We start from the raw sequence: 18,200 nt of genomic DNA on the forward strand, positions 1-18,200 counted from the left end.
ATGACAACCGCCAGTAGAAATCATTTCTACTGGTGGTTGTCATAGAGAACCGCCAATAGAAATGCCATCCACAGACTGTGGAGGCCATTTCTACTGGCGGTTTTCATCGACAACCGCCAGTAGAAATCATTTATACTGGCGGTTTTCGTTGTGAACCGCCAGTAGTAATGTTTTTAGTATATTATTTTTTATTGTATATTCATACATTAATTATATATATTTTTATACATATTAAATATATAAATATATATATTTAGTATACATAATATATATATTTATATATTACTTCTCTCTCTCCCTCCTCTCTCTCTCTCCCCTCTCTCTCTCCTTTCTCTCTCCTCTCTCTCTCCCCTCTCCCTCCTCTCTCTCTCCTCTCTCTCTCCTATCTCTCTCCTCTCTCTCCTCTCCCTAGCTCCTCTCTCTCCCCTCTCCCTCTCTCTCCTCTCTCTCTATCCTCTCTCTCTCCTCTCTCTCCTCTCCCTAGCTCCTCTCTCTCCCCTCTCCTCTCTCTCTCTCTCTCCTCTCTCTCTCTATCCTCTCTCTCTCCTCTCTCTCTCCTCTCTCTCCTCTATCTCCTCTATCTCTCTCTCTCTCTCCTCTCTCTCTCTCTCCTCTCTCCCTCCTCTCTCTTCCCTCTCTCTCTCCCTCCTCTGTCACTAGAATGCCCGTTCTTGCAGTGTTTAAATACTACGTCGTCTCCTGGCTTCGCGTCTCTCATCACCATTGGTGTGAAGTTCTTTCACAAGTATCAGATCTGGTAAAAATCTTTCCAAGTTCTTTCACAACATGTTCTTTGAAGATGCTTGTTTCTTACTGCCTGATATGTATATATTAGTCGAATAGTCCTCCCTGCTTTTATTTTACCTCGCGTTCTAGGTGATAAACCATGACCGGGAAAAATACCACGACTTCCTCTGACGGCGGCACTCCAAACAAAGCCAAGGTGGTGGTGGAGGATGAGGAAGAGGCGGGGTTGGAGGATGAGGAAGAGGCGACTGTGACACTATCCGTGGAGAAGGACGCGCTGGAGTGCGACATCTGCTGCCTACCCTTCCAGTCCGAAGTTTTCATGGCAAGTCAGATTACCATGCATGTATATATACAGTACATATTGATCGGTAGGCTCCAGCATGATGCTCTGCTCTGTCTAAAATCCGTGCAAGAACGAGCATTCTAGATGTGCAAAGTGCTGCATCCGCACGAACAGTAAGTGCTGGACCTGCTCCGAGCGCATTGGCAACAATAGCTCTCTCTCCCTCTCCCTCTCCCTCTCCTCTCTAGAAAGTCGTGTAAAATTACATGCTCCGGTTTGTCGCTAACAATAATCAATTACATGACATGTCCTAAAAATAATCAATTACATGACAACTATATAATCTAGGGAGCTATTGTTCTGCCTTGTCCATCGTGGCGTACCCAGGGCATCGAATTGCGTGGGATGCTTCGCTCAACGTTCCTTATCCTGGTTGGATGGTCTATGAAAAGAGACATGTCGTTGAACTAGTTAAAATCCTCTAAATCAGATACACCATCAACTCCTATAGCTTGTTGTTTTCCAGGAAAAACTACATGCTTCGGTTTATCGGTGCTTTTCTTCTCATTGTTAGAAATGATCTGTTCAGCATAGAAGACCTGTGCAGCACGATTAGCAAGGATCCATGGGTCATCTTTGTAACCTACCTTACTTAGATCAAGAACTCTGACCCCATAGTTGTCTACTGTGACATGTTTGTCTTCAACCCATTGACGTCGGAAAACCGAGATCTGAAATGTACCATAGTCTAGTTCCCATATGTCCTCAATAAAGCCAAAATATGTAATAATCTCACCAGTTTCATCATCTATGGCCTCGCATCGAACACCACTGTTTTGTGACATGCTCTTTTTGTCCTTGGACTTTGTACAAAATGTGAATCCACTAATGTCATAGGTTTGCCATGTTGTGACCTGGCGTGAAGGTCCAGATGCCAACCCCTTAATGGTTTTTTCTTCTATTGTTTCTCCACGTGGAATGTCCTTCACCATTAGCCATGTGTTGAACCGTTGCTTATGTTGCTTCATTACCCAATCAGTCGTATGCCCAGGATTTTGCTCGTGAAGCTCATTGATGCGTTGTTGGATAAATGGCTCTATTATCGCTAGCTGATGTAGGATGCTGTGATGTGCCTCAAGTACTGTATTGTAATCTGGTGGAATGAAAGATTTCCGTCCCATCCTCCCGCTTCCATACAATCTACCCTCGTGTCGTGACGGAGGCAGACCTATTGCAACCTGATCTTTTAGGATATTATTGCAGAATGGACCTCCAGACTCAATGGCCTCTTCGGTACAATACCCCTCTATCATGGATGCCTCGGGACGAGCACGGGTTGATACATAGCCATTCAGTATTGACATGAAACGCTCGTACGTCCACATTTCATGTAAGTACATAGGACCCAATGCCTCTATTTGTGGCACCAAGTGCACCACAAGGTGCACCATAATATCAAAGAACGATGGAGGGAAACACATATCAAACTGTGCTATTGTCTCCACTGCGAATTCCTGAAGAGATGCCAACTCATCACGGTCAATTACCTTTTGTGAAATTCTGTTGAAAAAGTAGCACAACTGTGTGATTGCCATCTTTAAAAACAAAGGATTTATAGCCCTGATGGCAATAGGTAGGAATGTAGTCAGCATGACATGACAATCATGTGAGTTGTAGTTGGTGACTATCAGGTCTTTCATTGACACAATACTTCGTATGCTAGAGCAGAATCTGGATGGGACTTTCAAATTCTTAAGCCAAACACACATCACATGTTTCTCATCTACATTGAGATTGTAGCTTGCTGCTGGGAGATGATACTTCCCATTTTCTTGAAGAACAGGATGTAGTTCCTTTTTTATGCCTAAATTTACCAAGTCCATGCGTGAATTGAGCCCTTCTTTTGTTTTGCCCTTTATGTCTAGCAAGGTGCCAATTATGCTTTCAAACACGTTCTTCTGAACGTGCATACCATCGATCGCATGCCGCACATCTAACTCTTTCCAGTAAGGCAAGTACTCGAAGAAAATAGACTTTTTCTTGAATATAGCCCCCGGAGCTGGTTTGACATCCTTCCTTGTTTTTCCGTCTTTTGTCTTCTTCCCGAAAACAAACTTGATATTCTTGACTATTTCAAAAACTCTATGACCTTTATTGTTACCCGATGGAGCAGTAGAATGTAGTTCACCATTATTGTCAAAGTACTTATCCATCTTTCGCATGCGGTACCTGTGTCCTTCCAATAAAAAGCGTCTGTGCCTCATGTACACTATCTTCTTAGATGCAGTAAGGGACACGTAAGCAGTTTCATCAATGCATACTGTGCAGCCAACCTTTCCCTTAAACTGGCCTGATAATGTGAAGAGTGCAGGGTAATCGTTGATCGTAACAAAAATAATTGCTCTCAGCGTGAATGAATCTTTACGATACTCATCCAACATTTGAACACCCGTTACCCACAATATTTTCATATCCTCCATTAAGGGCTCTAAAAATACATCCATATCAACTCCAGGTTGTGTAGGTCCAGAAATAAGCATGGTTAGCAAAATGTACTTCCGTTTCTGCATCAACCATGAAGGAAGGTTGTATATGGTGAGGATCACTGGCCATGTGCTATGCTTGTTGCTCCTTTCAGCAAATGGATTCATTCCATCAGTACTCAGTGCGAACCTAACATTTCTTGGTTCATCGGCAAAGTCTCGGTGGTTCTCATTGAAATCTTGCCACTGCTTCCCATCGGCTGGATGTCGAAGCTTCCCATCGTTTTTGTGCTCATCAGAAGCATGCCAGCTCATAAGTTTGGCATCCTCAGGGTTAGCGAACAAACACCTCAATCGATCGACGACGGGGAGGTACCACATCACCAAAGCAGGAATCTTTTTGAGTGCATAATAGTCTACTTCTTTTTCTTTGCTCGTGGATTTTGAAGTCTTCTTTTTGGCTTTCTTTCGCTTCTTCCCTTTAGACACAGATGCAACACACTCTTCCTCTCGATAGTCTTTATTCGTCTTGTACCTACTTGCACCACACTTTGGGCAGCTCTCCAAGTCTTTATAATCATCACCTCGATAAAGGATACAGTGATTTCTACACGTGTGGATCTTCTCCACGCCCATAGTGAGTGGACTGATTAGTTTCTTTGCATAGTACGTGTTAGCAGGCACTTTGTTCTCCTTTGGAAGCATGTCTGCGACAATACTCAAGAACGCATCGAAGCCAGCATCAGACAGACCATATCTAGCTTTTAACATCAACAACTTTAACACAGACCGGAGCGTCGTGAACTCTTTGGTACAGCCCTTAGACTCGTCGTACAAAGGCTCTTCTACTGCCTTCTTCAGGGACTCCATACCTTTCATGAAGAACATCGATGGATCTGTATGACGATGCAACATTGCCTCTAACAACTCTGCATCTTCCTCGTCCATAACATTTGGCAGAACATGGGTTCTTTCACGTTCATTTCCTCCGGCGTAACCATGATCAGTAACATTTGGCACTACATGTTCGCTCTGTGGAAGAGATTGTTGTGTCTCGTGAACGAACTGAAAGCTGTCGTCGATGTTCGCAGGGTTTCCAGCTGTATAAGGCGAAGAGCTACCCTCTCCATGCTTTGTCCAAATTATGTAATCCTTCACAAATCCTCGGCATACCAGATGAGATATGATTTGTTCTATGTCATCAAATACAACAGCATTTTTGCAGTCCATGCATGGACAATATATGTGCTTTGTCTTTGTTCTCCAAGCATGGTTCTTAGCGACAACAATAAACTTATGGACCTCAGATATGTATGATGGATCTAGCCTTGATAAGTTATACATCCAGGATATCCTCTCCATCATCACCTGTAAAAAAAGTAACATAAAACACATGGTGAAACCCTATATCCAAAAATGTGGCTAAAATGTGAAACCCTCTCTCTCTCCTCTCTCTCTCCTCTCTCTCCTCTATCTCTCTCTCTCCCCTCTCTCTCTCTCCTCTCTCCCTCCTCTCTCTTCCCTCTCTCTCCCTCCTCTGTCACTAGAATGCCCGTTCTTGCAGTGTTTAAATACTACGTCGTCTCCTGGCTTCGCGTCTCTCATCACCATTGGTGTGAAGTTCTTTCACAAGTATCAGATCTGGTAAACATCTTTCCAAGTTCTTTCACAACATGTTCTTTGAATATGCTTGTTTTTTACTGCCTGATATGTATATATTAGTCGAATAGTCCTCCCTGCTTTTATTTTACCTCGCGTTCTAGGTGATAAACCATGACCAGGAAAAAGACCACGGCTTCTCTATGGAGGATGAGGAAGAGGCGGGCTTCTCTACGGCGGCACTCCAAAGAAAGCCAAGGTGGTGGTGGAGAATGAGGAAGAGGCGGGGTTGGAGGATGAGGAAGAGGCGACTGTGACACTATCCATGGAGAAGGACGCGCTGGAGTGCGACATCTGTTGCCTACCCTTCCAGTCCAAAGTTTTCATGGCAAGTCAGATTACCATGCATGTATATATACAGTACATATTGATCGGTAGGCTCCGCATGATGCTCTGCTCTGTGTAAAATCAGTGCAAGAACGGGCATTCTGGATGTGCAAAGTGCTGCATCCGCACGGACGGTAAGTGCTGGACCTGCTCCGAGCGCATTGGCAACAATAGTTAGACTACTTTATCTCTTCCAATAAAAGTAGTTAGACTACTTTATCTCTAACACATGGTGAAACCCTATATCCAAAATGTGGCTAAAATGGAGGAAAAATGAACAAAATTTGGCAAAAGAAACATAAGCCAAACTTTCCTAGCAACTAATAAACAAAAAAATTTAATACCCAAACCTATCTCTAACACATGGTGAAAGCCTAGTTTCAAAATATAGTTAAAATTGAGCAAAAATAGACAATAACTGACAATTGAAACATAATTAAACCAACCTTCCATACAACACATTCACCATTCATTAAGCAACTAAATATGTGTTATGGATAAACTTATTTGAGAACTAAACATGAAAAAGGAGAGGGAATAGACAAAAACTAACCATCTTAAGCAACCTCATTTGAGGAAATAGAGAAAATAACCTAGCTATACTCTTCTCTCTCACATGTAAAACCCTAGATCCAAAATGTGGCTAAAATTGAGCAAGAATGAACAAAAATTGTCAAAGAAACATAAACCAACCTTTCTTATCCACCTTCTTCCAAGAAATGAAGACCAAAACCTCCCCCCTTATATTTTTGTGAAATCTGGACCTCCAAAATCGCCTCCAATGGAAGCTGACTGCGAGCATACAGTTCACTGTCGGGGGGAAGAAGAGGGGTATTTATAACAGACAGATCACTAGCGGTTGGCTTGAAAAACCGCCAGTGGAAACCTATTTCCACTGGCGGTTATCTTAACACAACCGCCAGTGGAAATAGGGTATTTCCACTGGCGATTGTGTTACACCAACCGCCAGTGGAAATTGGTTTCTACTGGTGGTTTTGTTAAGATAACCGCCAGTGGAAATAGGTTTCCACCGGCGGTTCCCAAGCCGAGCCCACCTCGTTTTTTTACTGGCGCGCGATAACTGAAACCGCCAGTGATAATTTATGGGTGCCGAAGGCTATGAGCTCTTTTCTACTAGTGTTTGACCTAGCCAACGCGCCTCTCTACACCTAAGAAAATTCATTCTAGCTTGATCTAGAGCCCACACATCTCTCTAAACCTAAGCAAATTCAGTCTAGTTTGATCTAGAGCCCCCACGCCCTCTCTAGACCTAAGCAAATTCAGACTAGCTTGATCTAGAGCCCACACGCCTCTCTAGACCTAAGCAAATTTAGTATATTGACCCATCCCATATGCCTTAGTGGATACGATTTGGCATGGGCATAGATTATGTTGGTAAAAAAATAATCCTAGCAAAATTTTCATTTGAGAACATATCTAGTGTACATGAAAGTTTAGTGCACATGATGCACATATTAAATCATCACTATCCATCTTAGATCTAACGTCTCTGGTTGATCATTGCAATTTACAAATAACACATTCCACCACCACACCCCACCACGTCGGGGATGTCCTTAACAAAATATACCAAACAACTAAAGACGTTAGATCTAAAATGAATGGTGATGATTTAATATGTGCACCATGTGCACTAAACTTCCATGTGCACCAAATATGTTCTCTATTCATTTTAGCTATTTTACACTAGAAATTGTGCGTGTAGTCTACCTGAGTATGAGCCTAGCCCGACTCGTCCAATCGGATATAATTTTTTTTGCCCCAAATATTAGAGCATTTTCCATTTCGATCTAGCCAACAAAATGCTTAGGTTTAACCATCTCCCTTCATTGTGAGACTAGCTATACTTCATTACCCACCATTGTCTCCATTGCTAGGCTCAACCATGCATGTTGGCTTGCATAAAACCGTGATCACTAGAGCGGCAAAGCGATCTTCAAGTGGGATGTGGAAGAAAAGGTGTTGGATGCCCATCACCTTCAAATAACAATTATAGCCTATAGGGGCGGTCTAGACCGACAACTAATATTTTATTCATATTTGTTATTTTAAATGGCACATAAAGGTTAAATTAATAAGATTTACTAGATGTTAATTGAAAGTACACTTGCTAGGATATGAGTATGCACTTGTGGAGGCTTACTTGTTATCGTTGGAGACGAGGAGAGATCTATTTATAGCTCCCATGGCTCTGTTTCATAGAATTTGGAAAGTCTATACTATGCGGTGCACCGGATCAGTCGGTGGACCACCAGCCCGAGTCCTATAGATCCTTCTCTAGGATCCTGATTGGCGTCTTCCATCTGGAGTTGGCATTGGATCGTTACGTGCACCATCGGATCAAGCGCCACGTCAACTAGCCGTTGCGCCGGTCGTTGCTTGAAGTAGGCGGTCGGCGACTGTTGCTTGAAGTCATGTTCATTGATTACCATCTTGATCGATATCCACCCTTCATCTCTTGTGATATCTATAATCCATATTCTGACTCAGCTTCTATATGGAATATCACATTGACCTCATGTGTTGAACTTTGTATGTCTTTCACAGTTTCACTAAGTTCTCGTCCAACACTTAACACTTTTATTAGACCTTTAATTGTGTTGTCATCCAAACACCAAAAACTCATAAATGCACTATTGAAAGATTCAGGTGTTATGGCAACGTTGTCATATGCATAGACATGAGGAGCAGATGCACATGTACATAGAGTCCCACGCTGCGCCTCCACGGTCACCAAGAAATTACTAAAACAAATTACACATCCATGTCCACATATATTTAGATCAAACCATGCATGTATATGGCGCACCACCAGCAGCTAGCTTAATTATTAATATAAGAAGAAGAAGAAGTCCTTTGATTTGGATCACCGGCCGGGCGGGCGGGCGGCGTGATGTGTGATTAGTCGAAGGTGCTCTTGCCGGTGAACTTGACGTCGATGGGGTTGACGTTCTTGCCGATGCTGCGGAAGTTCTGGCCGACGCCCTCCCTGCCGGGGTTGACCTTCTCCGGGTAGACGCCGTCCTTGGGGTGGAGGTACTGCACCTCGCCGTTGGGGAAGACGCGGTAGAACTGGTAGGTGATCTTGTACTTGGAGCGCAGCCTGGTGCCGAGCGCGAGGCACTGCTCCTTGCGCGCCAGCTTCAGGAGGTTGGGCCCCTCCCGCATGATGGCGGCGCCGCCGGTGGGCATCTCGAACACCTGCTCCTTGGGGGACACCCACGTGATGACGTAGAACTCCTCCACCTGCGCCTTGCGGAGCAGCCCGCCCGTGCTGCCGCCGAAGATCGGGGACGGCGTGCTGGGGTCCAGCTGCGGGGCCACGAACCCCTTGGGCGCCTCCTCGGTCACCGCCTCCCCGGCGGTCGCGCGGAGCGGGGCCGGCGCGCGGGAGGACGACGGCGGCAGCGCGAGCTGTGAGCTTAGCTGCCGCGGCTTCGCCGACGGCGCCCAGGCGGAAGCGGCGGCGGCCACCAGGTGGCGCGTGGCCGCGGAGGCTTGCGTGGCCATGGCCATCACGATCCTTGGAGGATGCGCAGAAGCAGAAGGCGGAGCAAGATGAGCGAGTACTGGAATGGAATGGAATGGAATGGAAGAGGGCGGCGCGAGCATGCAGCTAGCTAAGAGGAGCGGGTGGTGTGGTGGTGGAGAGTGGAGACGGCGCGCGGGTGGCCAAGTGGATGAGAGGATATGAGTCCTGCCAATAAGGGAGTGCGGATTTTGATACGTTGGCGTGGGGAGACTGCACATCCACACACGTCACCGCGGGCTCCACCCACACGAGAGCCAGCGTGGCACATCACAAATATCATCATCATCACATCACCGGTGGTAGGGTTTTTGTAGAGCGTGCATGTAAAATTCTGACCAAAGCTATGGTTCTGTTTCCACCAATAAATCATTTTTCAGCTCTATCACGAGCAGCTCTATTATTAGGGCTAGTTTTACAGTACAAGAGAACACTTAATTCCCGTCGGTCGAGAACCAACAAGCACTATTTCCGTCGGTTTAATACTTATTCCCATCGGTTGTCAGCCGACAGACATCGGATGTCGGGGATAAGGTTATTCCCGTCGACCACTGACGGGAATTATTAATCCCGTCGGCCACTAACTAGTCTATTTTTTCGAGGGTTTTCCATTTTCCCAAAGTTAATTAGTTTATTTTCTCTTGAAAAACTAAGAATCCCTTGCAAAAATGGAGTTATCAAACTAGCCCATATAGTAAAGTTGTTTTTTTATAAATCGTTTGAAAAAAACAACTCTATATGTAAAATATACCCTCATAATTTTTCAACCAAACTCTAAGGGTGAGTCATACGCGAAGTTGTTTCCTTTTAACTTCGCCTCACAATAACCTCTTGCGAGTGCAATGCGTGTTTGAAAAAAGATTTACATGAATGTGAATCTGCTTCGAAATATAACTATTTAGCATGGATGTGAAGCTATTGGATAAACTATATTAAATGGGACGATCTTCGGTTATTTTGAAGAAGGGGACGATCTTCTGATCAATAGCAGGAGGAAGAAGATGAGTCAGCAGGCAGTTACGACTGAAAACCTGATCGTTCGTACATTCGAGAGCAGTATCGCAGGCGTAGGCATTGGTTCTACAGGCTCTCTCTTCCAAAATTCTATGCACGTAGAGGATTGAGACACAAAGGCTTACAGCAGGCTTGACACACGAATCAAGAAATCTTGTGAGAGAAACAAATGTATCATGTTAATAGTGAAGAGCTAATCACTATATATGTGGACTAAGAGAGAAATCTGCAAGGATCCTTATAGCCATCTACTGGGTATATTATTAAACTTGGTCTAGGGCTATCTCCAGCAACCTCCATATCTCACTCAGTCACTCCTCATTCTAAACTTGCTCCCTATTTTAAACTTCACTAGGTAAACATTGTATCTACCATACAAAATAGTGTTTTGTATACTGTTATTAGAGATGGTCTAATAGACAGGTCACATGTGATCTACATCAACGACGAGCCAGAATATTCAAATTCTACTTTACAAAAAGCACAGTTTACCATGCAAAACGTTTTAGATACACGGTCAAAGTTCACTGGCCCGTGTGCTGGCATTAGCTGCTTTCGGCCCGTAAAATATCCAATGGGCTGTTGGCCGGATGCCGAGGCCAAGAATAGAAGTTTTTCCCTTCTCTCGTGAAGAAAACAAAAGAGAGGAAGGAAGCACTCAATAGTTTTATGGTAATCAATCTGCATGGGAAAAAAAAGGAAAGTATATTTAATGCTAAACAATCACATATTAATTCATGATGATGTAATAAGCATATCTGGTACTATATTTAACTAATATGGTAAATAGAAATTATCTAGAAAGTTTTTTTATGTTTTCTAGGGGATAATACTAATACCTAAGGTGAAGTAATGCCATACATCCATTCACTCATTTCACATTCCCACCTAGAAATAACGCTAGACGAAAAGCTTATAGCTCGTTTAACTCAATCCATTGGTGGCTTGACGAGCTGGTATAGTAAAAATTACGATTCGAGTCGAGTTAGGTTATATTTGGAACCAATCTAGTTTTTAAGAAACTGTTTTTATGTTTTAATTGCAAGGACAGTCCTATCCAAGAGACTAGGGCGCCAAACGAATCGTTTTTTTTTTTTACTATAGCAGCTCGTCTGGCAAAAAAAAAAAAAAAAACTCCTCCAAATCACGAGCCGTCCGTGCCCAACCCGACGGCCACAGACCTTCCAAGGGCAGAGCGGACCCATCCATACCAGGAGGCGGCGGAGGAGAGAGCGGCTGCCTCAGCCTGTCTTTCTTGTGTGCACTGCACCCACCCTGCCTCAGCTTGGGCTTGGCTGCCTCTTCGTTTCGCCAGGAACGCGTAGGCGCAGCGCAGCAGCCCAGGAAGCAACACCCAGCCGCCTAATCCCGCAACAACTCGCCCTCTTCTACCCCCATCGGCTCCTCTGCATCCGCATACCGGTGGCCTACAGGTTTGCTGGAGTGCAGTGCACGGGCGGTGGAGCAGCAAATCTGCAACTGTAAGCACCGCTTCTTTCTCGTTCATATTCTTCTGGGATTTGGGAGCTCGTTTTTTTCTTCTTCCTATCCGGTTTGGATTTTGGCGGCCGTCTCGTCTCGGGGCTGGATTGAGTGCGTTAGACACGTGAATCTGGATCCTGGTTACTGGTCGCGTTGGTGCAGCTGGAACTGGAAGTTGTGGCCCTGATTTCTCTCGTCTGCCGGAGCTCTTTCTCGATCGATCTGGTTTTTGGCGGATGGATTGCGCTTGAAGCTGAGCGTTAAATTTTCTCCTTCTGCCGCCTCGTCGACTCTATCGTTGGGTTTTCATGGGCGTTTTAGACCAGATGTGTAGGTACGTCGATGAACACAAGGGCACCATTTGGCCTACTCCCATGCGCACAATCTTGTGGTGCCCCTTGGCAGTTTTTGGGACTCTGGGGGTTAGATTTTTTGTTCCTGTGTGTGTCCCTGATTTCTTTGTAGCAGGTGATCTTTTGAAGAGAAAGGTTAGATTTTTGGCCCCCCAAAACAGAGTGATTTTCTGTTTGCCAGTTCTACTGCATGCTCCGTTCCCCCTCTAGATCGACCGGGCAGTAGGATTCTACGCTTTGTAAGAGTCCATGCGCAGAGTTATGTCTAAAAAAGAGAGTCCTTGTGCAAAGTTATGTCTAAAAAAAGAGTCCTTGTGCAAAGTTTAGGGGCTCAGTTAATGCCAAGTTCTAATTTTGTTTTAATCTGATCCTTGATGGGGTGAGACCGCAAGAGGGCACTATGTGTTTGGATGTTGACTTCATTCACTACCCTAGTGCCTAACTACCTGTGTCCACTTCCAGGATTCAGGATGGATCAGGAGGCGAAGGACTCTAGGCCCTCAAGGTCTCCCAGCGAGCCAAACCTCTTCCTGCAATGGGGTAGCCGTAAGAGGCTGCGATGTGTCAAGACGCGTGATGACGGCTCACCATCGCCGTCGCCGTCTCAAGGTCTTAGGCGTGCCATACCCCGTTCTACTCGGCCCCTCCTTGGAGCAGACATTGCAGCATTTCGTTCACCGCGGCGCCCTAGCACCCTTAACCGCAGGTAATTTCAGTGTGCAAAGGCTTGCATTGGCCACTATAGTAGAGAACTATAATATGAGCAAGTGCCCTGAGCCCCTGATACATTATATGAAATACCTTTCTGTCATCAGGAAATCCGATTTGCTGGTGAATGAGTACAAGCACACGATGGCGCTATCGCCAGAGAAGGACAAGTATTACACAACGAGGGGTTCACCATTTCCCTTTGAAGGAAATGGGTTTGACTTTGGTACCATAACAGAGGATAAGGGAACCACATCGTTGCCGAGATTCTTCATTGCATTGTCAAACAAGGAGAAGGAGGAGGACTTCATGGCGATGAAGGGCTCCAAGCTGCCACAGAGGCCAAAGAAGAGGCCCAAGCTGATGCAGAAGTGCTTGCTTGTAATGCTCCCTTCCACTAATTCATTTTATAAGTTTTCACTTCATTGCTATGATCGTACTCATTCATTTGAACATGTCTTCTGTTACATTTTTTGGACAACTGTAGATGGTGAGCCCAGGAGCTTGGTTATCAGATCTATCTCATGAGAGATATGAAGTTAGAGAGAAGAAGAGTTCTAAAAAGGTACCCTGCATATAGATATCTTTGTTTTGCTTAAAGAAAGAAGTACATTTTGTACCTGAGAGACTGAGACCTCTCAATTTAACTCCAAATTGACATTCTCTTAATGCCCGTTGCTGATATGAGTGAAACAACCTGCAGAGGGCTAGAGGCTTGAAGGCTTTGAGCATGGCGAGTGATTCAGAATAGAGTTTGAGGCGAATGGATTTTTGGACTTGACTTTAGCTGGTGGCAAGAATCTGTAGTTAGGTGGCACTGCCTTCTGCCTGTCAGACAAACCTCTGCATCTAATTTGGTGCTATGAGTGCTCTGATCAAGGTCTATTGATGTCAACAGCAAAGATGATATTAGATTCCTGATCTAGTGAGGTGCAGCTCCATCTTTCTGGGTAGTGGGCGCCTTTGTGGGAGAGAAAATGGAGGGTGGGATACAATAGATGGTTTCTCAAAACCACAGAGGAAGTAATGTTCAACTGTTGGGAAACATTGAAAGCTGGATGTTGGCTGAGAACCAATGAATCATGATGTTTAATCGTCATAAACTTGTAGCTGTAAGACTTATGGTGACCATTCTGTCCATTCAATCAAGACTGACCAAAATTTTCAAATGTGGACTTGCATGCCGTATGTATGAGCTCAGGCTGAAATTACGTGCCATAGGAATGCTATTTCTTTCATCCTACCTAAGGGCCTGTTTCTTTCATCTACCTGTCTAAGGCTGTTTCTTTCATATTCATGCCTAAAGCTGTTTCAGCCTTGTGTATGAAACAGACGGAGCCTTGTGGATGAAACAGACAGGCCCTGAATTCCCAGAGTTTTCTGAAGTCTCATCACTCAGGAGCATGTGACATCGTTATAGAATATGTGTTAGTCCTTCACCTTGAAATTACTAAGTTTTCTAGGACAAACCTTTGGCCAAAAGGAAACCATTTTTTTATTCATACTATGAGGTTCGTATAGAAAAAATGTTTGCTTACGATTATCATTTATCATACAAATTACATCAATAGAATAATTGCTGGTCAAAAGACTTGTCTTCAACGAATGAAATAAGGCTTTGTAAATTTGTTAAGCTTTGTTTTGTTGCTGTAAATCTTGTGGTTGTATGCCTGTATTTCAGATTTGTGACTTGAACGATTTGTGGGCCGGTCGTTAAACCGCTACAGGTGTCTGGGCCTGATGGGCCAGCTCCCTCCCCATAGCGCTTCTATTCTCCCCCGCCCACCGCGGCACCGCCGCCGACTCCGATCTCGGTCGACCTACCCAGTCCGCCACCGTCTACCGCCGCCCCCACGACGATCCAGTCTCTGTCGCTGCCCCGCCTCCCCTCCTCTTCCCGCTGCCTCTCTCGGTCTCCCTGCCCCGCGCGCAACCGGATCCAGGTGACTCCGGCCTGGACACGTCACCAGACTTCCTCTCCGCCGTCTGATCGGGTTAGCAAAAGGAAAACCGGCCTGCTTCGCGAGGATAAGAAAAGGTAGCAATAGCACGGGTAAGTAAAAACGAGCTGTAGCTGTCTGCCGGTCGGTCTGTCCGGTCCATCCCCGAGACCCGACTGCGTTCCTTCTCCTTGTCGATGGAGGAAACCCTAGCCGTCGAATCCGCCGCCGGCGAGACGGCGGCCGCGCAGGCGCCCGAGCTGAACGAAGAGACGCTCGAGGAGGTGCTCTCGAGGCATAGGTTGGTAGCCTCCTCCCTTTCCCCTTGTTCGCGTGCCCTCCCTGTTAGATTTCCGTTAACTTATGTCGCATCGAAATCGACTAGTTGTGGTTCGAATTTGTACGGCGGCGTGGTTAATCGTATTTCACACTAGTGCGGCCGTGAATTGCGAGAAAAAAGCAGTGACTTTTCTCTCCTTTTGAAGATAAAGACAAAATTACCGAGCTAGTTTGCATTTGCATATCTTCCCGCCTTTGTAATTTAGTGTGGTTATTATAGCTTGGCGGTATTTCTGCGCCTTTTCTTCATTATATACTTCAAACAGATGCTAATTGATGTATAGGAAGGTTTATATTTTTATCGCGACCTAGATGACTAGAATACCTCAGGCACGAAAATGAAAATTTTGTGCCGCAATTGAAGTTCCTCGCTGTTAAAGCTATTTATATAGTGATGTATGGATTGCAAGCAAAATATATACTTGCATGCTATTTATTGTTCAAATGATTACGCAGGCACACATGTGGCCCAAGCTGGTTCGCTGTTGTGGATGATTACTGCCAATTATTTGCCTCTTGGTTTCATATTGATAGGCTTCTCTTAGATACAACGTGTGCATTCTATCTCTAGGTTCATTTGCTATACGTCATGACTCACGTACTGAGTGCATTGCCCCTGCATCAGAAAGATATCACGGTTATATGATTGTTGGAGATTCTTAATGCCAATTATTTGACTCTTGGTTTCGACGGATAGACTAGTTATAATGTGTATCTCTACTTCTCTAGGTTAATTTGATATATGCCATGTACTAAAGTGCATTCCCACTTAATAACTATAAACTGGGAGTAGAGAAGCACGGCTATGCCAATCTTTGCTGTCCAATTGCTTTCATAATGAAAATGCCATGACCCACTCTTGAGCCAATCAGCCTAAATGAAAAAGTGTTACGGTAGTAAAGCACTTTGATTATTCATTTCCTATTCAATTAATTTCATGAAAATCACATCAATTTCATCCAGAAAAAAATGTTGCATTGATCACTTTGGTTCAGTGGTTTGGATTGTGTTTTGGTCTGATGGACCTCTGTTTGATAATGTGCATATCGGAAGATCCAGTATGACATACAATAGTTTAGGTTTGTAAACTGTGTATTATGACCTCAAATGATATACAATATAGTAGCCGAGTCATTGTGGGGAACAAAGCTCACACCTGAAGGTTCTTGTCAATTTCTAGAGGCGCCTTTATCCCAGATGACTGGTTAAGTATGCACCAAGCCAAATGTATGTTCGTGTCAAACCCTATAAGAATGCGACCTGCAAAGCTGTGCCTGTTTCATATTTCTCCATTTGTCTTATTGTGCAAAATCAGGTGAGTAGTTGAGTTTTGTTGGTGCGGGAACTTGCTGTTTTTAATTCTTACTTCCCTGGTTCCAAACTGTAGTTCACTTAAGCTTTGTCCTAAGTCAAAGTTCTCTAACTTATTAGGACAAAACTAAAGTGAACTATAATTTGGAATGAGGTATTGTCATCCTTGATGTTATTTGCCTGTTTACTTGAGGGTTTCATGGATGCTGAGCTGGTTCTTTTCCAGTTGTATCGCACCTCACTAGTTTCCTTACGAGTCCAATGTTTCTGAAACAGAAAAGAGAAATCGAAACTCCAGGATAAGGAAACGAGCCTCAAGAAAGCTGCTGCAAAAGGAAGCAAAGCTGAGCAGAAGGCGAAGAAAAAGCAGGTAGAGGAAGAGATCACACGCCTCTCATCTGAGTTAGAGGCGAACCATGCTGCAGAGCTTGCTTCCTTTGGGTACAAACCCTCTGGTAGCTCAGAGAAGGGAAACCTCGACAACTTAGTGAAGGCCATAGCCGGTGTTTCAGTTTCCAGCAATTCGGATTCAGCAAAGCTCAGCAAGGGAGCACGCCGGCGAGAGAAGAAGGCGAAGGAGGAAGCTGCCCGAGAGCAGCGGATCCAAGAGGAACAAAGCAATCTCGTGAGCGACCGCATGCTAGAAAACGAGAAGCTCGAAAGGAAGCTCGAGCCCTTGGGGCTGACCGTCCAAGAGATAAAGCCGGACGGGCACTGCCTGTACCGAGCAGTTGAAAACCAGCTGTCGCTCCACTCCAATGGCGCTGCACGGTACAGTTACCAGGACCTACGGCAGATGACGGCCAAGTACATGAGGGAGCACGCCGCCAATTTCCTTCCCTTCTACTTAGCGGAAGGCAAGGCCGATGTTGGACCAGATCCCATGGCGAGCTTCGAGAGGTACTGCGAGGAGATGGAGTCCACCGCAGCTTGGGGCGGGCAGCTCGAACTCGGCGCGCTGACCCACTGCCTGAAGAAACATATCGTCGTCTACTCAGGCTCCTTCCCGGACGTGGAGATGGGTAAGGAGTACAAATCTGGACCTGGAGGTAGTGGCGCCGGCGGTGCGAGCATCAGGCTGTCGTTCCACAGGCACGCCTATGGTCTCGGCGAGCACTACAACTCGGTGGTTCCAGCCGGATCATCCTAGCAAGAGAAAGGTGGATGCTCTGATGGCCTCTAATACTTCTTGATTTGATTGTTTACGGGTGGCACTTGTCTGAGTCTGAAACACAATAGGCCACTTTTCTTTTTCCCAGTTGCTGTAATCCCTGTCATGAGTAGATGAAGGTTGAGTGTACCAATCAAAGCTGTACCGGGGAGTTTGTTTCCCAAACAATTTTGCTCTCATCAGTTTTATGTCTGTGGTTTGATTTGAAGTTGTGTGCTGCTACTTATGTACAAAAAGGAGGAAACAAAACGTCTGACATCCATCAAAAGTGCAAAAAGGAGACATGGGGGAAAAGCCATGCCATGCTTCTCTTCAGAAGCCATCCTGGCACTAATGAAAAGAGAACAAATAAGAAACTCGAGAGAAACTACAAGTGAAGAAGCCATAAATTGGACTGACAGGAGTCAGGTGTGGGACTGACGTATCGTCTTTAGGCCCATTAGTCTTAGGACTAAAGTTTAGTCATAGGACTAATGGAACCAAATAGGGCCTAAAGACGGTAACACATAAAGACCAAAATGCTATTTTTTTGTTGACACCAGTTTTCTAGGGGTAATTAAAGTAAATGTTACCATTTAGTCCCTTTTAGCACCCATGTGAGAAACTAGAGACTAAAATCAATTAGTTTCTACTTTAGTCCTCCACTAACCAAACGAGACCTTAAGCGATCAGTCAGAGGGCCTATACTCTAGTGTCAACAATATTGTCATCTATTTTAGGCCTACTTAAGCTGACATTGGATAACTGCCCTTTCTTTCTTTTTTTTCCTATTTAAAGTTTCGTGCATGTTCCACGCTCTTGTAATTCGGCTGCGCATGTGCTAGTGCTAT

General features: G+C 44.8%; 3 protein-coding genes across 4 annotated transcripts; 2 read left to right on the plus strand and 1 right to left on the minus strand.

Moving 5' to 3' along the window:
- Positions 1 to 8,148: 8,148 nt before the first annotated feature.
- Positions 8,149 to 9,114, minus strand: LOC541791 (photosystem I subunit d1). Its single transcript, NM_001364544.1, has one exon. It carries the CDS (start codon positions 9,037 to 9,039, stop codon positions 8,425 to 8,427), a length of 615 nt encoding a protein of 204 aa, NP_001351473.1. The 5' UTR covers positions 9,040 to 9,114; the 3' UTR covers positions 8,149 to 8,424.
- Positions 9,115 to 11,224: 2,110 nt separating this feature from the next.
- Positions 11,225 to 13,779, plus strand: LOC100216982 (Cysteine proteinases superfamily protein). 2 transcript variants are annotated; one of them, XM_008683077.3, is made up of 5 exons: positions 11,225 to 11,547; positions 12,364 to 12,607; positions 12,717 to 12,990; positions 13,097 to 13,174; positions 13,313 to 13,779. In XM_008683077.3, the coding sequence occupies exons 2-5, from the start codon at positions 12,372 to 12,374 to the stop codon at positions 13,358 to 13,360; spliced, it is 636 nt and encodes a 211-aa protein (XP_008681299.1). In that variant the 5' UTR covers positions 11,225 to 11,547; positions 12,364 to 12,371; the 3' UTR covers positions 13,361 to 13,779. The 2 variants fall into 2 exon arrangements, with proteins under 2 accessions (XP_008681299.1, NP_001136833.1); NM_001143361.1 differs by having other exon boundaries at positions 11,368 to 11,547; positions 12,717 to 13,174; positions 13,313 to 13,752.
- A 640-nt stretch (positions 13,780 to 14,419) lies between these two features.
- On the plus strand, positions 14,420 to 17,578 carry LOC100284877 (uncharacterized). Its single transcript, NM_001157772.2, has 2 exons — positions 14,420 to 14,850; positions 16,476 to 17,578. The coding sequence occupies exons 1-2, from the start codon at positions 14,747 to 14,749 to the stop codon at positions 17,347 to 17,349; spliced, it is 978 nt and encodes a 325-aa protein (NP_001151244.2). The 5' UTR covers positions 14,420 to 14,746; the 3' UTR covers positions 17,350 to 17,578.
- The last annotated feature ends 622 nt before the right edge of the window (positions 17,579 to 18,200 follow it).

This window comes from Zea mays, chromosome 5, assembly GCF_902167145.1.
Source record: "Zea mays cultivar B73 chromosome 5, Zm-B73-REFERENCE-NAM-5.0, whole genome shotgun sequence".
Classification (NCBI taxonomy): domain Eukaryota; kingdom Viridiplantae; phylum Streptophyta; class Magnoliopsida; order Poales; family Poaceae; genus Zea; species Zea mays.

Bases quoted from the DNA above. Each gene is read 5' to 3' on its own strand.
- LOC541791 (NM_001364544.1), bottom strand. From the start codon at position 9,039: ATGGCCATGGCCACGCAAGCCTCCGCGGCCACGCGCCACCTGGTGGCC.
- LOC100216982 (NM_001143361.1), top strand. From the start codon at position 12,372: ATGGATCAGGAGGCGAAGGACTCTAGGCCCTCAAGGTCTCCCAGCGAG. The intron at 12,608-12,716 runs GTAATTTCAGTG...TTCTGTCATCAG, and splicing joins CCTAGCACCCTTAACCGCAG to GAAATCCGATTTGCTGGTGA.
- LOC100284877 (NM_001157772.2), top strand. From the start codon at position 14,747: ATGGAGGAAACCCTAGCCGTCGAATCCGCCGCCGGCGAGACGGCGGCC. The intron at 14,851-16,475 runs GTTGGTAGCCTC...TTTCTGAAACAG, and splicing joins GAGGTGCTCTCGAGGCATAG to AAAAGAGAAATCGAAACTCC.